At 35.9% G+C, this 19655-nt stretch overlaps 1 protein-coding gene across 1 annotated transcript in view; it reads left to right on the top strand.

Annotated features, from left to right (window-relative positions):
• Window positions 1-3042: 3042 nt before the first annotated feature.
• The window catches only part of LOC307171808 (carboxypeptidase Q-like), a 62663-nt gene continuing 46050 nt past the window's right edge, over window positions 3043-19655 (top strand). The window contains exons 1-4 of the mRNA XM_079893668.1: window positions 3043-3121; window positions 3598-4051; window positions 4132-4339; window positions 5250-5457. Coding sequence (XP_079749794.1) covers window positions 3116-3121; window positions 3598-4051; window positions 4132-4339; window positions 5250-5457 — 876 coding nt within the window. The 5' untranslated portion in view covers window positions 3043-3115. The remainder of the gene's footprint in view (window positions 3122-3597; window positions 4052-4131; window positions 4340-5249; window positions 5458-19655) is intronic.

The raw sequence follows: 19655 nt of genomic DNA on the forward strand, positions 1-19655 counted from the left end.
CTATAATTATGGGAATCACAAAGTTATGTCGCTGGAATGTTATGTGGTACGTCGCTACTATGAATATGGTCCGGTCCGGTTACGTCTTCACAACGTAACTGTGTTAGCTGGGATAGTGTCGGCCCAGATCCGGCCCACATCTGGTACACGTGGAATCCACACATACCAGATATGGGCCAGGTCTGGGTTGACACTATGTTGCTGTATGGGATCTTATCTATTCACAATGAAATTCATTCTGAGTTTCACACCATGCTGGAATTATTAAGATTACAACATATTACGTTATACTTGGAGCTGATCAGAATCAGAATCAGAAAGAGCTATTGCAAAGTATGTTTCCATATACAAGGAATTTGTCTTGGTGACAGAAGCTTCCACAGTACAGACAGAATGATGGCGACAAGACAGATGATAAAAAATAGAATAAAATAGAATAAGTAAATAAAACAATAAATGTATATAAAAAACAAAACAATACACAAAATAGACAACAGACAGTATGTACAGATATGTTATGCAAGGGAGTGTAAATAAGAGGTATGCTGTGCTAAATAAATATAACTATAAATAGCCTAGTGTTCTATATTGCACATGTTTATTGCCCAGTGGGGGCATTTAACTGCTCATGACAGTTAACTTTTAATACAAGTAGCCTATAACTTTTCTTGTGCCTGGCTGTTCTGGTGCTCAGTGCTCTGTAATGTAAGCCCGTCTAGATCGGTCTAACGCCGGCATCCGATAGAACGTCTCTGCCTGTTACTGTCTTTCCGCGTGGCAAAGTCCATTTAAGTTTTTATCTGACTCCATTTTATATCTGACTCCATTTTATCACAACTTCAAATTTAGGTTAGATTGCCAATTGGTTATTGGTCAATTATATAATAGTTTAGCAATACATTTGATTGTTCTATTTAACTCTTATATTTTACCCCTTCATATTAGGAAGCTATGTCGCTCAGAGGTCCTCACGCCTTGTTTAACTGGCGTCTCATGATCACAAGCTTGTCAGCTTCGGTCACTAAACAGATGTAATTGTACATGAGATCGGTTGCATTCACGCTTACTCAATCAACGAAACTTTGGTATAGCCCCTGCGATTTGCATACACTTGAAATTAAAGTAACGTTTACTTCGGTATGGCCACTACTACAGATTTAAGTCAACCAACTTGTCTTATAGCTTTGGATTGGCCATTGCGTGGTTTCCCACGTACACTTATTTAAAGTAAGATTAAATTAAAACAGAGGTAAGACACCCAGATTTAGGTTGGTCAAGCAGCACTTTTGCTGCCCTAAATGGAAATTCCCTTCTTGTCTTTACAAAACATACACTTGAATTAGTGCCAAATATTAGTTGTCACTAATCTGACGCAAAACTTGCGGTAACATAGCCTACGAATCTGTTTAATCTACTCGGGAAAACAATTTCAGAGTCAGTCAGAATAAAATCAAATGTAACAATTTATTATTTCAGGTAAATGTATTATGCCAATTTCATAATCAGTTCAAAGATAATAAATACAAAATATCAAATGCTCTGGAGTATAGAGAGAAGATGCGAACCTGCCATTATAAAATACATGCAGAATGCCTGCATACACTCCGCATCACTGGCTAATATGAGTTACAAATCTCCCTGAGCCTCTTGTTGCATTTCTTTATATAGACAGAAACTTCTTTCACATGGAAACATTTGCTAACAATGGGGATTTGGAATTTGCATTTAGAGTTTACACCTTTTTGGAGCAGAATGCCATTTGCCTGGAGGACCCACCCCTCCTCTATGTGTAAGTTATCTCTAAACTCTTAAGAACTTTATTACCTTTTGGTTTACTTCTTTGGGAATGAGACATATGTACCAGTCGCACTGAGACATTTCAAATGATACCAAACATATAATACTGTATGATAATTATTCACTAAACCATATAGATTTTTGGGTGAATATCTGGTGATCTCAGAAGAAATGAAGAATGAAGAAACTACATAGGCCTACTGACTTTTAATTCCTAACATCATCTCTGCCCTCTCTGTCATTCTTTGTTTCTTTATTTCTTTCTGGCAATTACAAATAAACGTATGCAAAATAGCAGCCATTTATATACTTATTTCTGACCAGGTTACAATGTAATTACTTGTGGTGAACACTATTAAAAAATTCATACTGTATGTAAAACTGTGGGAATGTTTTACGCTATCTAGCAAAGAATATGGAAGGGCGATATGACCAAAATCTCAATTTTACTTCACAGTAACAATATATCATGGTTTCACAACTCTCAATATCAGTTTTGATAACACAGCATAAACTGAAATTAAGTTTTTTTTTTTTTTTTTTTTTTTTTTTTTGCAGGTAGTCCAATGCTAATAATTTTATATTTATTTTATTTAAAGTTTATTTGTTTCTATAAGTTTATAAAAATTAGAAAGTTTATCAAAAAATGTAAAATTAGAATTAATTTAGATTCATTTGGCACTATTTACCCCTCATTCATTATTCTTTTTTATGAACAATAAAACTAAACGGAAGATTTTTGTGGTCATTCATCATCATCATTCCACATCATTCACCAGTGTTTCTTTTTCTGCTACAATGTTCCAATAATTCCTGCCCTCTAAAAGCTGCACAGATAAATTTGCTTACCCCAATTCACACTTTATATCGTCGCTATGATATGTAGTGTCATAATTTCCCCAAAAAAATTGCTGATCCAATGCTGAGTTGTACTGCAGCTCACATGCATGAATGTTGGGGTTGGGGGAAGGGGCGTGTCTGAACTAGTTGATGCAGGAAATCAGTACCTTGATAAAGAGGTTGACTGGCAAATATATTTTATATATTTTGAAAATACAAAAATATTCATCTTAAATGTATTTAAATACAAATTACATGTGATTTTTTAAATGTTAAATTTGAAATGTTTTTTTTTTAAATAATAAATTGTCATCGATTTACTTCATAAAACTAAAACGGTTTGGGAATGTTGTTTTGAAAGGCGTCTCGTCAGATTAATACTAAACGCGTTTTGTGTGATTGTCCCAGGGCGCTTTCCGTAGCCACATGAGCGCCCAATGTTTTCAAGGGATGTACAGTGTACTTTCAATGTGAAACCATGCCGGTAAATTTATACATTTTAATTTTAATACGTAATTATTCAATGCATACTATTTTTCTAATACCTTTCCCCTAAAACATAGAAAAAACCGTTACGTGGTCTATTTTGTGTGCATAATATCAAACAGTTTGTTGTATTTTTAGTATGTAGCCTATATAAACGTATATGTTATTATTATTGTTACTGTGCCATTCTAACGTAAGCGAGTGATCGAAAAAAAAAAAAGATTTTCTTAAATGTTTTTGCTTAAATGTATAAAATGTTTTCATATCAGAAACGACTAGGTGAAAAAAAAACACGTTGAAAACAGTTCCAGGAAACTATTTAATAATCAGTTGAACTGTATTACAGATCTGACAGATGAGAGAAAATGTACTTTATATATATATATATATAATTATTTAAGGCTCATTTAACTCAAATATTCAAATATTTGCAAATATTATTGACTTGTTCTTTATCTCTCATGTGCTTTTCAGATGACTGGCAATAAAAGCTGGGGTCATAACTCCACCAGTCAGGCGCTGCGGACTCTTCTTATCCTCTGCTGTCTTCTACAGTGTCACTCTAGACCTCACAGTTATGACAGTAAACCCCTTTCTGAAATATCCAAAGAGGTTTCTAAGTACTCTGACATCGCTCAACAAATCATAAACCTCGCAGTATATGGAAAAGCCCAGAACCGTTCCTACGAGAGGCTAGCTGAGTTCACTGATACCATTGGGAACAGAGTCAGTGGCTCTAAGAACCTAGACCTGGCCATTAAGTACATGTACAATGCCCTTAGACAGGACGGACTGGAGAACGTGCATCTAGAGCCAGTGAAGATCCCTCACTGGGTGCGGGGGGAGGAGAGTGCCGTGATGCTTCTACCGAGAAACCACACTTTAGCCATACTTGGACTTGGTAGTAGTGTAGGAACTCCTCCAGGGGGTTAGTAGACACAGTCCATCTAGTCATGACCTTTTAAATACCTGCACCTGCAAATATCTAAGCTTATGTTCTCCTGGCAGGTATAGAGGCTGAGGTAATCGTGGTGGACTCTTTTGAAGAGTTGAAGAAGCGAGCGAGTGAGGCTAAAGGGAAAATCGTTGTGTATAACCAGCCGTTTGTCAGCTATGGGGAGACTGTAGCCTATCGGGCCTCAGGGGCCTCAGAAGCTGCTAAAGTTGGAGCCGTTGCCTCTCTTATCCGTTCAGTAACTCCGTTCTCCATCAACAGGTCAGAATCATCGCACTGTTGAAGTCATCATTAAAAGGACTGCCACTGTAAAATAAAGGCTACTGGTTTTTCAAATAGAAATTTGAATAACGTGTAAACAAAAGAAGTTGATTCAAATCAATTTAAAAGTAACCTTCAAGACTGACGCTCCAGAGATTATTTGTTTAGAATGGTATCTTAAAATAAAATACATTACAGGTCAAAAGTTTGGAATAATTAATGTTTTTGAAAGAAGTTTCTTATGCTCACCAAGGCTACATTTATTTGATGAAAAATACTGTAAAAATATTTAGTATTTATAGTAATACATATTATATTATATACAATGTTTTTAATATTTCAGTGTCACATGATCCTTCAGAAATCATTCAAATATGCTGATTTGGTGCTCAAGAAACATTTCTTATTGTTATCAATATTTAAAACAATTGTGCTGCTTAATATTTTTGTGGAAACTGTGATTAACTACCATTCAGGAGTTTAAAAAAAAAGAAATTCATACTTTTAAGTTACATTAAAGGATGCATTAAATTCATAATTTTACAGAAAGACATTCATAATGTTACAAAACAAATAAATGCTGTTCTTTTGAACTTTCTATTCATCAAAGAATCATTAAAAACTCAGAGTTACCAAAAAAAAAAAAAAATAAAAAAAAAATAAAAACTGAGTACTGGCTGCTAAAACGTTCAGCTTTGCCATCACAGGAATAAAAAAAAAAAAAAACTTCATAATAATATTACTTAGTTTTTACTGTATTTTTGATCAAATAAATGAATAAGAGCCTTACATTAAAATACATTAATATATTCAAAACCTTTGATCGGTTGCGTATATTGTAAAACATAATTCATGAAACACTTAAAAGCAGATTTGTATGTTTTTAACCCACACGTGGTGTTGTTTTCAGTCCCCACACTGGCTGGCAGTGGTACCAGCCTGGAGTGGTTCAGATCCCCACCGCCTGCATCACTATCGAGGATGCCCAGATGATGGCCAGGATGGCCCGCAGAGGCCAGAGGATTGTGGTGCGTCTGACAATGGCGGCCCAAACACTGCCAGATGTTGACTCGTTCAACACTGTGGCTGAAATCACAGGCAGCGAGCATCCTGAACAGGTAGGTGACTTTAAATATGTGCTGCTTGTACACTACACTTGTACAGTACAGTACACTTAAATGTGTACTGTGAATTAAATTTGTACTGCAGCTAATCTCACAAAGCACACAATGTTAAAGAATTTGAATGATAATACCCTACAATTATTACTAATGGTTTACAACTGAATGTTGACTTATGTGCTCTTGTAAACTCTAAGTATTTTAGAGTTTGTAATTGTTTGAAATTTATTTCACAAAAACTAAGTCAACAGTTAGGCTAAATGTGATATTCAGCAATAAAATAAAATAAAATGAAGGACCAGACTGGAAATCGATTTTTTTTAGGCCAAAATGAAGTCAAGTTTTGCTAAAATATATTGCTAAATAGTTTGTCACCAAGTTATTTATTTTGTTGAAAGATTTTTTTTTTCTGGAATGATGTGCAATGATGAACCAGGATGAGGTAAATTGAGAAATGAAATAGGTAAAAAGGCAGGGTTCATTTGATCTGCATTTCGCATTTATGCATTTATACACAAAAGCTTAAAGAGACGTTGTTTACACGGTTTGTCACACATTGTCACAAATTGTTTGTCAGTTTTTGCCTTTCCATGGGAATCAAACCCATGACCTTAGCGCCATTCTCTATTGTTTGAGCTGTAGGAAAACACATAGTCTCATTCAGTAATAATTGTGTAAATTATTCTTATTTGTACGCACAGATAAAATTATTACCAAAAAAAAAATCCAATTTCATAACACATGCATATGCACATGACTTTGGTCTTAACCTTGTTCAAATGTTAATGAATTTAGAGTATTCTAAATGATCGACCTCATGCCAAAGGTTAGTAATCTACCTGAAACATGCCCAGTGAATGAATGCATGTGATTGTCTGTGTTCTACTCCATGTGCTCTGGTCCAAAACCTAGTGATCTGCCCGTATTACAGATAAACTTCTTTCAAGAGCTGCACGATTAATCATTTAAAAGATCGCGATCCCGATTCAAACACCCATGTGACCTTATTCCTAAATGACAACAATTCGGCTATGTCTATTAAACCTTTGACAAGTACGATCACAGCGAACATTCAAATCTGCATTGGCTACTGACCAAGAGAGTAGTTGTCATGTGTTCTGTTGGTATGTAACAGACAGTTTTCACAAACAGTCTTTTCAACCACACAAGTATCACTATTTCTGTTACAATAATTTAAATTGTCACAGTTCTTAATATATACCTAAAGTCCCCCTGTAGTCAATAATTGTATCCCTTAAAACTCAACTTTGAATTTTTTTTCTTCATGCCTTAAAATAGCTTGAATGTAACTCTAGACCCTTGCCTCATTAAGTATATGCAGTTCAGTGATTTAAAACCATGTTTTGGAGACTGTCTTTGGTTTAAAGAGAAAATACTCAGCAATGGTGTTGACTTATTAAATATTACAAATATTAACACCACATAGACATATGAACAACATTAATAGCTTGATTTTCACCACAGGGGGACTTTAAATATATAATATAATATTTATATAAACACTGATGTGTATGTTAGCGATCAAAATAGAGTAAATCACCTTTTGAAAGTAACCTGACTGAAAAAAAGATTGTATCAAGTGGCGAGAAGCGACTGTTAAAAAATGTATTTGTCATTGAATAGAGATTCTCAAGAGATCACTCAAGAGATTCATTCAAAAACACTGATTCATCCAGTAATGAAACAAGTCTTTATGAGTGAGTCATTCATTCAAACCAATTAAAAATAATAATAATTCATATTATTAAATATTTAGTAAATAGACTGCAGCTATTTTTGTCAGAACCTCTAGTAAATTATGTTTTTGTTTAGAATCATGATCTCTATTTAAAATAAAAATTAAAAAAAGGTTATTCTCACTTTATCCAGAATCATGCAGCTCTACTTCTGACACCAAAACTGTTCCCAAATGTAAGAACAATTATGCAGCTTTCTAAGATACCATGTCTGGGGGCTGTTCGTTTTTTATTTAAGGGGCTACCGGAGGAGTTTTGAGATCTATAGTCAAAATAGACTTGACCCTCCCTTCGCCAGCAATACATTTTTCTATGACCCTCCAAAATGATTGTGAAAAAAGGCATGACCCTCCCAGATAATTTGATTACTTCTGTACTGGTTTGCGCTTGGCAAAGATGTCAGATAGCCATTGTTTTTTTACAACCATGACAAACGACCTACGCCCGTTTCACACATACTCCGTTTGCAGTGCGTATGCGGTGCGTATTTTTTTCCGTACCCATGTTAACAGGTTAGAGCTTTCACACTGCACGCGGATGCGGTCCGTCGATCCGTTCCAGTTGCGGTGCGTATACAGCAGTGCAGCGATCGTTTCGGCACCGAGTCTATTTTTGCTGTGCTGCAAACGCTGAATTAAAGTGACAAAATGAACACAAATTGACATGAAAATGTAATCATTTCATCATAAATGCATTTAATTAAATAAAATATAGTAATCTCACCGTAAATGCATTTAATTAAATACCGTATTTTCCGGACTATAAGTCGCACTTTTTTTCATAGTTTGGCTGGTCCTGCAACTTATAATCAGGTGCGACTTATATATCAAAATTAATTCAGACTGAGATGAACCAAGAGAAAACATTACCGTCTACAGCCGCGAGAGGGCGCTCTAGTTGGCGGAGTTGTTCAGAAGCGACACCAAGGGATGAAGAAGATGTTTTGGAATGAGATCGCGGGAGCTTGGTGAACTTGTTTACTGGTAAATTTCTTGTTGGACTCGTGGCTTATGTTAATTTAGCCTATTCAGCCTCCCAGGTATATGTTCTTTTTTGCTATTGTGTAGCTGAATAACTGTTAATGTGTTGCGTTAACACACCGGACACCTATTCAGCCTGTTGTTCTGTGTGCTACTGTGTAGTTGAATAACTTGCCTTTTCAGATTAAATGTCTGTTCTTGGTCTTGGATTTTGTGAAATAAATTTCTAAATAAATGCGACTTATAGTCCAGTGCGACTTATATATGTTTTTTTCCTCTTCATGACGCATTTTTTGACTGATGCGACTTATACTCCGGAGCGACTTATAGTCCGAAAAATACGGTACTACTATTTTTCACATATCTTTTTACTTTAAGACCGGGGTAAATCAAGGAAAACCTGCTGTTTTAGTGTGTGCCCTTTAAATGCAAATAAGCTGCTGCTGCACGGCACAGGGGGCGGAGCTTCATGAGCTCGCGCTCAGTCTCTCAGGACAATTTCATCTCACTGAATAATGATAATATCAGAAACTCTCAGTAATGGTGTTCATTTCGAGTCGGACAATAATGCCTACAGAGTCAGAGTGCTGTATAGAGATGGAACAGGTATAGTTTAGTAGTTTAATTACAGTTATAACGTATTTGTCATTTGCTTGTATGTATCCATTATTAATAGCCTACAAGTCTGCTGTTTCGGACCAGGTCCGAATGATGATCAAACATATACTGATGAGTTTAATAAAGTTTAATGTACATCACACAAAAGATGAAGCGTCATTTTTACTTCAGAAAATCACCGTAAGAGCTGAGTAAACACAGTATAAGAAGTGCGTAAGTACATAAGCGAATTTCGGTAGAGTTGAGGGAGCATTTTCTTTAAAAACAAAATAATTCCACCTCGTCTTCAGCGGCTGCCTCAGATTTCGGGAGTAAATAGAGAAAGCTATGTGGATTAATACATCCAGCCACACAACACCTACAACGCTTGGGAGACATTCTCGTCAGTGCAGCAGCTGTGAACTCGATCAGGGCGGGTCTATGTTAGAACGGCAGTGTCTGTCAACACTCGTGGGCGGGGCCTGTGCTTAGTGACATCACTAAAACAGCATTCTGAAAGCAGGTCGTTGGAAGACACTGCTGATGATTTATGGGGATTAATAAAAAAGGAGTGAGTGGATTTTTATCACTATTGGCTGGTTGTGTACACACACTGCCAACACACATTTATGTCCAAACAGCATGCAAAAGTGAATTTTGCATAATAGGGGACCTTTAATATATAAAAATATATAGAGGTAATGCATTGAATAATACGTTGTTTAAATTGTGTTTAAACGTGAATACGTCTATTAAAGAGTGTATGTGTATAAAGAAAATCGCATGGTGACAAAAATTTTTTTTAATAAAAGTTGCTGATAAAAGTTGTGTTTGTGGTAGCCTACAGCCGCGGATCAGTTACGTACTGCAAACGCAGCATATGTGAAAGCAGCGCGTGCTGCTACTGCACCGCATTCGCATGCACACAGAGTATGTGTGAAACGGGCGTTAACCTCAGGTTTCTCACTGTTATGGTGGCCATTCAGTAGATTTACTCACTAACATTGCTGTGGAAACACAATAAGCATGAAAACTAAAATATGGTAGTATCCGTGCTACAGCGCACATTCTATCAGCTGAAGTTCTTGCGTCTCAGTCCCAATACTGTAAAACTCGACCTACATTCACACCACATGTTAATGCAGCGGTAGAGTTACACTCACAGGACACTGCACTTATTCACAATCACGAAAGTGAATTATTTGCTTGTGCTTTAAAGCTTTGCCGGGTAAACATTTCATTGGCGTTCTGTTCTGACATGATGCACTTTTTCTGAGCGTGTAGGCTACGCCCCGAAGCGCGCACGCACTGTCAAAGAGCGCCAAACTGGATTTTTGTTGGGTCAGACCCATCTGCTAGCGATGGAAAAATATGCACAAAACAAGCCACTTTGAAATTTTGCTGTTTTCATGAATAGCCTACAAAAGTTGGGTGACCCTCCCCCTAGACTCCCCTCAACAAAGAATAAAAAGACATGACCCTCCCCTATTTTCCTCCGGTGGTCCATTCCATAAATACCGAACGGTCCCTAAGAATTTGTCTTTTGTGGAGAAGGCAATCCTAGAAGCATATCACCAAGGTACTGTAAAGAACCCGTATGATCTGGAAAAAAGAGTTCAGTCTAATTAAAAACTGACTATTTTCCAATATTTGTGTTGAGTCTTCTGTGTTTTTGTGTCTCATGGAGTCGCTGCCTAAACAGTCAGTTGGGAGGTTCCACCTCATTTACCATGAAGTCGCTCTCTAGGTTTTGGAACAGAACCATTATCGGTTGCATTCTCTGCCGATGCCTAACCTCCATGACGGGCCAAGCAGAGGTCATTCTGACATTTGTTTGCATTGCTGCTCAGCAGGATATCAGGGTACCAATTACAGAGATATGCTTTTTCTTAATGCTTGTGTTTATGGAAAGGAATCTGTTAGTCAGGAGTCAGAGGAATATGGTATCTACTTCCTTAGCCCCAATTATAGACAGTAGAGGATTTTTCAGCTGCCCAGCTAACACCCTTTTGACTGATCATCATACATCTGTCCAGCATCCACTGCCAGCTTATATCTAATTAGAGACTTGTTAGGGAAAGTTTTCTACTTCTATTAGTGTGCTGCCCTCTCTGTCAGTTCCACAGCTATGCGTTATATTTTCAGCACCCTTCCCTGTTAAAGTCTTCTGTGGGAGGTGGTGAAAGATTCTGTGTGATTAAGTGTGAAGGAAAAAAAAAAACATTCTGTAGACTTAAATTTTAATAGAAACGTTCAGCTTGAGTGGTCTGTTGTCCCTCACACTCGGATGCATGACCACAGCTACAAGAGCGAGAGAGAGAGAGAAATAATGAAATTTGAGGAACTGAAGCCTCACACAGAAACCAATGTTAAAGTGTTTTATAGACAGTCATTGGGTGAATCTCCCAAAACTGTCCAAGAACATGTCTGGGTCATATTTCACCCCGAAATCTAAAGAAAGAATATTTTTTGTATGTTTCTTTTTTTTTTTTTTATGACAGTATTGCAAGGATCCTTACCATGTTGTCATTATTTCAATGGGAAAAAAAGTCTTGATAATGAATAAATAAATAATAAAAAACAAAAACATGAATTAATAAATTCATAGTGAACATGATGTTACATGATCCTTAAGAAATCATTCTAATATGCTGCTTTATTCCCAGGAAACCTTTCTTGTTATTATCACAGTTGAAAATGGTTGTGCTGCTTAATGTAGTGTGGAAACTGTGATAAAGTGTCTTTTTCAGGATTCTTTGATCAACAGAAATTTAGAAAGAACAGCATTTCTTTGAAATATAAATCAGATTTAACATTGTCTTTAGTGGCATTTTTAATCAATTTAACGCATCCTTGCTTAATAAATCAGTTCACTGTTGTGTTCCCAGCCTTTTGAATGGTATAAATATATATTTGCTAATAAAACGCTGCAGACATTGTTAATGTTAATCTAATTTTAACCACCATTGAAGGGTGACATGTTTTTCTTTGACTCATTCAATCAAAAAAGAGAATGAGATGTTCTGTACTCTCTCGTACACATGCACAAGTATGCAGAAAGCTGGATTTGTTCCTCTTTCATGAACTCAGCGGGACGGAATGCTACAGGATTGCTGACTAAACAGGATTTGAGTGCTTCATTTGGATTTCCGATTATATTTTAACCGACTAAGAGGAAACTTAAGGTCTGTAACTTAAGGAAAGTGGTGAGGTGAATCTCGCAAGCTTCCTCAATCCTCATACGTGGCCATATTTACTGATTTAAAGTGCTGTTTGACCGGTGACAAGATGGACTTTTAATAAAACGTGGCTGTCTATGGAGTAGAAAACCAATTAAAAGAATAAAAATAAATCTGTGCTACATGACAACTGAGATAAGTACATAATAATGCACTGGGCTTGATCCAACTGTTTGTGAGCTGGGATACAAAAATGCGGAAGTGTAGTTTTCTTGAAATCCCAGGGACTGTCCACCGGATGATGCTTTTTGTTGGTTTAAAATAGGCAAACTTGTGCTTTACCTATAAAAGAAGATGAATTTGTGAAGCAGATTAAGTTGCTCTTCATATTTACCATCCTTTTTTGTGAATTCTTGTTCCTTGTAGGAGTCATCTTTTCCTTCCTAATGTTGTAATGGTTGCCTGGTTTCTCTGGGTGAAATGGTCAATGTCAGTCAGTGTTTTCAGCTCAGTTCTGAATTGGGATTTATAATCTGTCATTAGCGATAATGGTGTTGGTATTGAGAGTTTTATTCTTGTCTATCAACTCATTGGGTCATAGGAGTGAACAGCAGGAATGATGCGATGTCTTCTGACGCACACAACACGCACAATCACTATGCATCGAATAACCTTTCACTGTTGGCCTTTTACATGAGAATTTCCTCCTTTTGTTAAAACCAGAAGTAGCTTAATGCCAGTCCATTTATGCAGAATTGACATATAATGGCAGGAAATTCAGAGTAAATACCACTGGTAAAATTTTTGCTGTCAGCAGTGATTTTAAAACTGTTTATTCAGGAGAATGAAGAAGTATGACTTCATTATAGACACTTAAGTATTGTATTTAGATTATTTGAGGACTACTTGTGAGACCACAACAAAAAATTACTTTCAAAAACATTAGTTCACAATCTACATTGGTCAAAAGGTCAGTAAGATTTTTTTTATTTTTTTATTTTAAAGACATCTCTGTAATATTGTGAAATATAGGGCCCTATGAAATCCGTAAAAAAAATTCTGCAAATTCCGTTGAATTTTTTCCCCTAATTCTGGTTTTAGTCTATCTGGGTTCCATTTTTTTTATGTTTTAGTTTTTTGGACTCCATTTTAATGGTTAAATTAAATTTTAGTAGTCAAAAAGCATGTCTTATTAATTGAAATCATGAAACTTATTTAACAACAATTTATTAAAAGTTAAACAAAAATGACACGTTTAGGGCCCTATGAAATACGTTGATTTTTTTTTACCAAATTCTGTGTTTTCTATTTTAAGTTTTCTGGATTCCATTTTAATGATTTAATAAAATTTTAATAATCAAAAAGCATGTATAATTAATTGAATTCATGAAAACATAAAAAAAAAACTAAAAAACTTTTATTTAATTCTGTGTTGTTTAGATTTAGATTTAAGAGCCTTTCAAAGGCTCAAAAAATGTGTCTTGACTTGATACACACAGTCTAATTGCCTAACGAAATCCATAACTCTAACGAAATCCAAATTTTAAACATATTTTACTGAAGCAATTATATGGGCCTTAGCCTTACACTTCCTATTTGAGCCAATGCAGATGAATGAGCAAATTTATTTGAGGACAAGACCAGCCTGATTGTAAAGCCTAACGTGATTGGTTGTAGCGAGAACATGCTACGATTGGTCAGCTCAATGTGGCCGTGATCTGATTGGCTTGAGTAAACGGTGGGTGGAGTCCACTTATTTGTGGATTTGTCTGCACGTCGACGCTAGAAGTGTTTCAAAATTTTACAAATGCACAAGAAGCGATTCACAAATGCGTGCAGCGATTTACAAATGCACAGAAAGTGGTTCACAAATAAATGACAGACAGTTGTTTGAGTTGAGTTGAGTTGAGTTGTGTTTGTGACATAAAACACATTTGTAAATATATATATATTTTTTGTAAATCTCATTTTATTTATTTGTGAGTTTTATACATTTTTGTGAAACTCTTTACATTTATTTGTGGATCTTAATCTATTTATTTGTGAATTTGATAATTTTTTGTGAATCTCTTTACATTTGTTTGTGAATCTCAATCTATTTATTTGGAATAATGCAACAATTCTAACCCCATATAGGGCTCCCTGAAGTAATCCCAATTACGTCATAACGTCGACGTAACGTCTCACGTTCCCTCCTTCAGGGAACGAGGGTTACATTTGTAACCGAGATGTTTTTCTCAAATGAAATGGTAAACTGCTCATGAAGTGACTCTCAGAGTGGCTCTGGAGATGAAGTTCATGTATTCACGGTCATGCTTTTTATTTATTCATCAAAAAATTTGACAAATTATGTGAATTTCAGTAAAATTTCAGTAAAACACAGTAAATTCCGTTTTTATGACTGAATTCTGTAATTTCGTCTGTGTGTTCCGCATCGCTGAAATTATTGGGCCCTAGAAATATTATTACAATTTACAATTTGTTTTGAATAATTTGATTTACAATCAATTTTTTACATATAAATTATTTCTGTGATGGCAAAGCTGAATTTTCAGCATCATTTCTGCAGTCTTCAGTGTCACATGATCCTTCAGACATCATTCTAATATGCTGATTTGATGCTCAAGAAACATTTATTATTATTATCAACGTTGAAAACGGTTGTGCTGCTTAATATTTTTGTGGAATCCGTGATACATTTTTTCTTTTGGATTGTTTGATGAATTGTTTGATGAATAGAAAGTTCAAAAGAACATAATTTATTTGAATCTTTTGTAAAATTATAAATGTCTTTACTGTCACTTTTGAACAATTTAATTCATCCTTTAAAGAAAATAAATAAATAAAAATCTTACTGACCTCAAACGTTTGAGCAGTGGTGTCATTGTTTTTACAAAGAAGAAATTTAAAGTATGAAATGCTATACGCAACCATTTTACTTCGTTATGTAATGTGTTTCTGGGTGAAACATGATATTTCAATGAGAAACATTTTTTTGGACGGGACTGGGGATGGATTTCATCCATAGGGATTTTCTTGGAATGTGAAAAGAGGGGATTACAAAAAAGGGTGGTTGTAGGAGAGGGGATGAAAAGTAAGAGGGTTTCAGGAAAACAGCCGACAAGGAAAATCAAGTTAGGAAGCGCAAGTTTTTGCATTTTGATGAAAGATTACAAAGACAAACATTTTCCCCCTTTGGAATGACATGCACCAGTGAATTGTTCACAATAAGCCTGGGAACGTGTACTGTGAAAGTAAATAGGGTCAATGTTGACTTTAATCTAATCTCAAGATTCTGGAAATGACATATTGTGTCTTTCAAACAGAAATGTTTGTTCTGGGTTTACCCTATTTATACCCTGTTTATGGTGAATGTTAGTGTGTGGTTTTAGCTTTGTGTCTGTCACTAACCTGGTGTGTTTTCACTCAGTCTGTTGTTGAGTTTTGATTTCTACCATTTGCAGAAACTGAAACCTCTGATGACGTTGATTGGGGCCCCCTGAGTGTGTGTATGTCAGAGAGAGGGAGAGAGAGGGCTGAGAGCTACGAGTGACGTTTTTTTGTGTGCGCGTGGGTTGCTCTGATTGAAGGCAGCCATAACGATAGTGTGACAGGTTGTGTGTCCACATGTCTGCCTAATGCCTGACTGCAGGGGAAACATTTTTACTTGGTATTAAAAAAATTCTCCCACACACATAGTGTTGCTGCCCACACCATGAGCAGCTAATACTCACTGATTTCTCATTTAAAGAATGAATTGTTGAAAGGGAAATGCTTGAAATTATACGTATCACATTGTGCCCTTTAACAAGACATTAATCTAGAGATAAGCATACTGTAAGTCATATTGGACAAGATGTAATTGACAACCAAGCAAGAATGAATTAATTCCCTTCTAAAGAGCTTCCCTGGTGATTGGTTTTAGGCATTTAGGACTCAAAAGGCATGTTCTCCTTTTGTGTTTATTTAAAGTCCCCTTGTAGTCAATCATGTTATCCCTTAAAACTCATCTTTGATCACCAAAATGACATATTTAAAAAAAATTCTTCATGCCTTAAAATACCTTGAATGTAACTACACCCTTGCCTCATTTAGTATACATGGTTCTATGAATATGCAAATTAGCCCCGCCTCCACGCTTTCACACAAGCTCAGAGATCCACTCCTTGATGATCACACAATGACGTGATTGGTTACAAGGTTGTTTGTGACGTCAGAAACACCAGACATTTCATACCACGTTTTTGAGACTGTCTTTGGTTCACTGCAGTTTTAAGGAGAAAATACTCAGCCATGGTGTTGACTTATGAATTTGCACATGGTTTGTCTTAAAGCATATTAAAAACACCACACAGACATATAAACAACATTAAAAGCTTGATTTTCTCCACAGGGGGACTTTAAATTAACTTAGTGATTTTGTAAAATAGATCACTCTTCAAATCAGTTGCCAGGGTGATACAACTATCCTGATATCATAAAGAAGAAAAAAAATTTATAATTCTTGTAAAACCTTATTTAGTAGTTTGACTTTTATCATTTTTTCTTAAAAATATTTTAACAAATGTTACTGCTTATTAATATTTGAAAAACCTTTGTCATGTGAAGCAGACAATGCAGAAAAAACTATCACACGCCCCTGCAGATTCAGTTTGCAAGTTTATAAACCTCTTAAAATATCAGATAATTTGACCTTTTTATGATAAGGCAAGTTCATTTGTTGTAAAATCATCAGTCATGTGCTGCCACTCCCCAAAAATTTAACATTTATGAATTATGAATGAATGAATGATTTAATAAATCAATTCAAAATATTTGGAAAGCTATACCTTAAGTAAGGGATAATGCCCGACGAGGTGTCCATTAACAGAAATTAATGGACAACGCGGAGGCGTTAATTTCTGTTAATGGACACCTCGAAGGGCATTATCCCGCTTATACCATGGTCACTTACGAAAGAAAGAAATATTTAATCAATTAATAATACTTTAATGTGTTTTATAGTAAAAATCGTGAGGGTTTTTATTTATTAAGTCGAGCGCACTATTTAATATCTCCCGTATACAGGCGTTGCCAAGCAACGTGGCCACAGCGACCCGACCGCAGCAGTTGATCAGTGAGTTTGAGCCAGCGCAATCATTTAGAACTGTCATCAGGCAAATTGACGGGACGCCTTTCCTAGGTGTAGCCTACATTATCACTTTTTAATGGACACCCTGCAGCCAATCAGAATCGAGTATTCACCCAGACCATGGTATAAAAATATGTTTAAACACATTTAGAAAATAATGGTTTAGATATGTTCACTCACATATTCATGGTGTAAGAAAAATATGATTTTCATTTTTCTAAAAAGTAAACCACATGACATCTTTAGTGTGATTAAATTTAAGCTTTTATTTAAAATATTCAAAATCAACACAAATACAGTGTACATTTTTAAAAACTTAGCACATGCATTTTAAAATGGTTTTACCTTCTCTTTATCAAACTCTTATTTGTCATCGACCCACATTCTGTAACTTGCTGCAGTTTGTGCCACAGACATGAATGATACCTCAACACTCTCGCTGACAAAATAAATGCAATTTTTTTCTCCAAGCAGTCAGACTTTTCAGCTGGCATGCGATAAACGTTTTATTTTTTTTTTATTTTTTTAAAGAATCCTACTGACTTTGACATTGACATCTGGATGGAATGGGCTCTTTTGACACTCCGTAGCAATGCCCTGACAAACCAATGCCCTGACAAACCAATGCCCTGACAAACCAATGCCCTGACAAACCAATGCCCTGACAAACCAATGCCCTGACAAACCAATGCCCTGACAAACCAATGCCCTGACATTGCAAGCATCTCGGGGGCACAGTTTTGTGTGATCACAGGTTTGTGTGAATATACACCACTCCCATATCTTTTTAAAATTCTAAAATATAGTTTATCATACAATACAGCATTTTTTTTTACGAAACAAATGTCTTTTTCTTTTGGTGTAAATTGTGGTAAAAACTAAAATTTGCATTTATACAGAATGTTTATTGCTTCTCTGAAGTGGCATAAATGCATTTACACAGGAATTAAAATCGTGAGAAACAATGATTTGATCATTACTACTGTTTTAACAATGTGTTATAAAATGAATTTAAAAAATAATGAAATAGGCTAATAAACAATTTGAAATTAATTTAGTTAATAAATAGTTTTTTCTTTTTCTTAATAAAATTGTTCCAGTTGTTTTATGGTTTGCTTCACGATGTGAGAAAGGACTCTTTTACTTCACTGTCCCTTGCTGGTTGACATTTTTTTAATTCTCCTAAAACAATAAGGAGCTAGGCCTATATGATTTGATTCTCGCGCCGCTTGAGCTGACAGGCGTGCTTTTGGTTGTCATGACAATAACGTAGAACGGCACAAGTTTGCGTTCACTCACACTGAACCAAAACAGTATAAGAGTCGCCTTTGATACTAGGGGCTGAGGTGGGTTAGACCTGTCATATTCTAAGTCTGCTTTTATGCGGCATTGAGTCTTTACACAGAATTCTGAGCAGGCACAGAGCCGCTTTAGAGCAGCCTTAACTTGGCTGTGTAAAGATGCCTTAAGCCACTGTTGCTGTCACTATGTTGAACATTGTAAATGACAACACCCTTGCAATGTCTTGCCAAAAACTGACAGTCACATAGTTATGAATCACTGTACATGTACCATTTCCTAAAGTGGTAGCACTACAGTTATGCAGTCCTGCAGTCGTGTTGTTGTGTGGTTGTGTGGTTGTGTAGGATGTTTCCTGGGGTTAAGCCATGTCACGGCCCATTGTGTTTTAATTAACGTTGATGCATTACACAGCATTCCTTTGTGCTGTATTGCACTGCACTGTGTCACAATGTTGTCCTCTGCTGTGTTGTGCTGGACTGGGTGTAGCTGGTCCTGTCTACAGTAATTGCACATCCAGTGTCATCCTCCCCCACAGTGGCAAAGTTGGAACAGGCCTGAGAAAAGAGCCAGTTCATTAAATGTGTCCATGGCTTGGCTGGCTGAGGCAGGAGAACATATACTTTTACATCTTGATCAAGCAAGAATGGGGGTCTTTGGTAAAATTTTATCAGCTAGGGATTCACTGAAAGTAAACATTTGGTTGATACAGATAAGCTGATAATTATTTTATTGCTATACTCTACGGGGCTGTTGAATGCTTGATTCTGATTGATTTATGAACATTCAGCTATAGTTCCAGGCAGGTCTTGACCGCATTACAGTTCCATTTCACAGTACAGTCTTTAAAGCTTACATTAGGTTTTAGAACACACATAGGTTTTTATGCACATTTTTGAAATTTATGCGCATTTTGACTTTTCCATCCAGCATTTTTTTATGCAACATTCCAAAATTTGCACAAAAAAAGGTGGATGGAAACATACTGTAGCTACAGTCTTGAGGTATAGTAACTTTGAGTAGAATAATTGGCTGAATTATTAGAAAAATAATGCATACCTTAAAGCTACACTGTGTAACTTTTTAAGCTGATTTTTAGCAAAAAACACTTTGTTCTATCAAAAGTATATGTGCTCATTCATGTGTAATTACTTCCACCAACTAATAAAGTAGTCTCGTAAGCGTAAAATCTGCCATTTATAATACATACGAGCGAGTCGCTCGAATGGCGGCAGCCATGTTGTGCCTCCAT

Source organism: Squalius cephalus, assembly GCF_949319135.1.
Source record: "Squalius cephalus genome assembly, chromosome: 15".
Classification (NCBI taxonomy): domain Eukaryota; kingdom Metazoa; phylum Chordata; class Actinopteri; order Cypriniformes; family Leuciscidae; genus Squalius; species Squalius cephalus.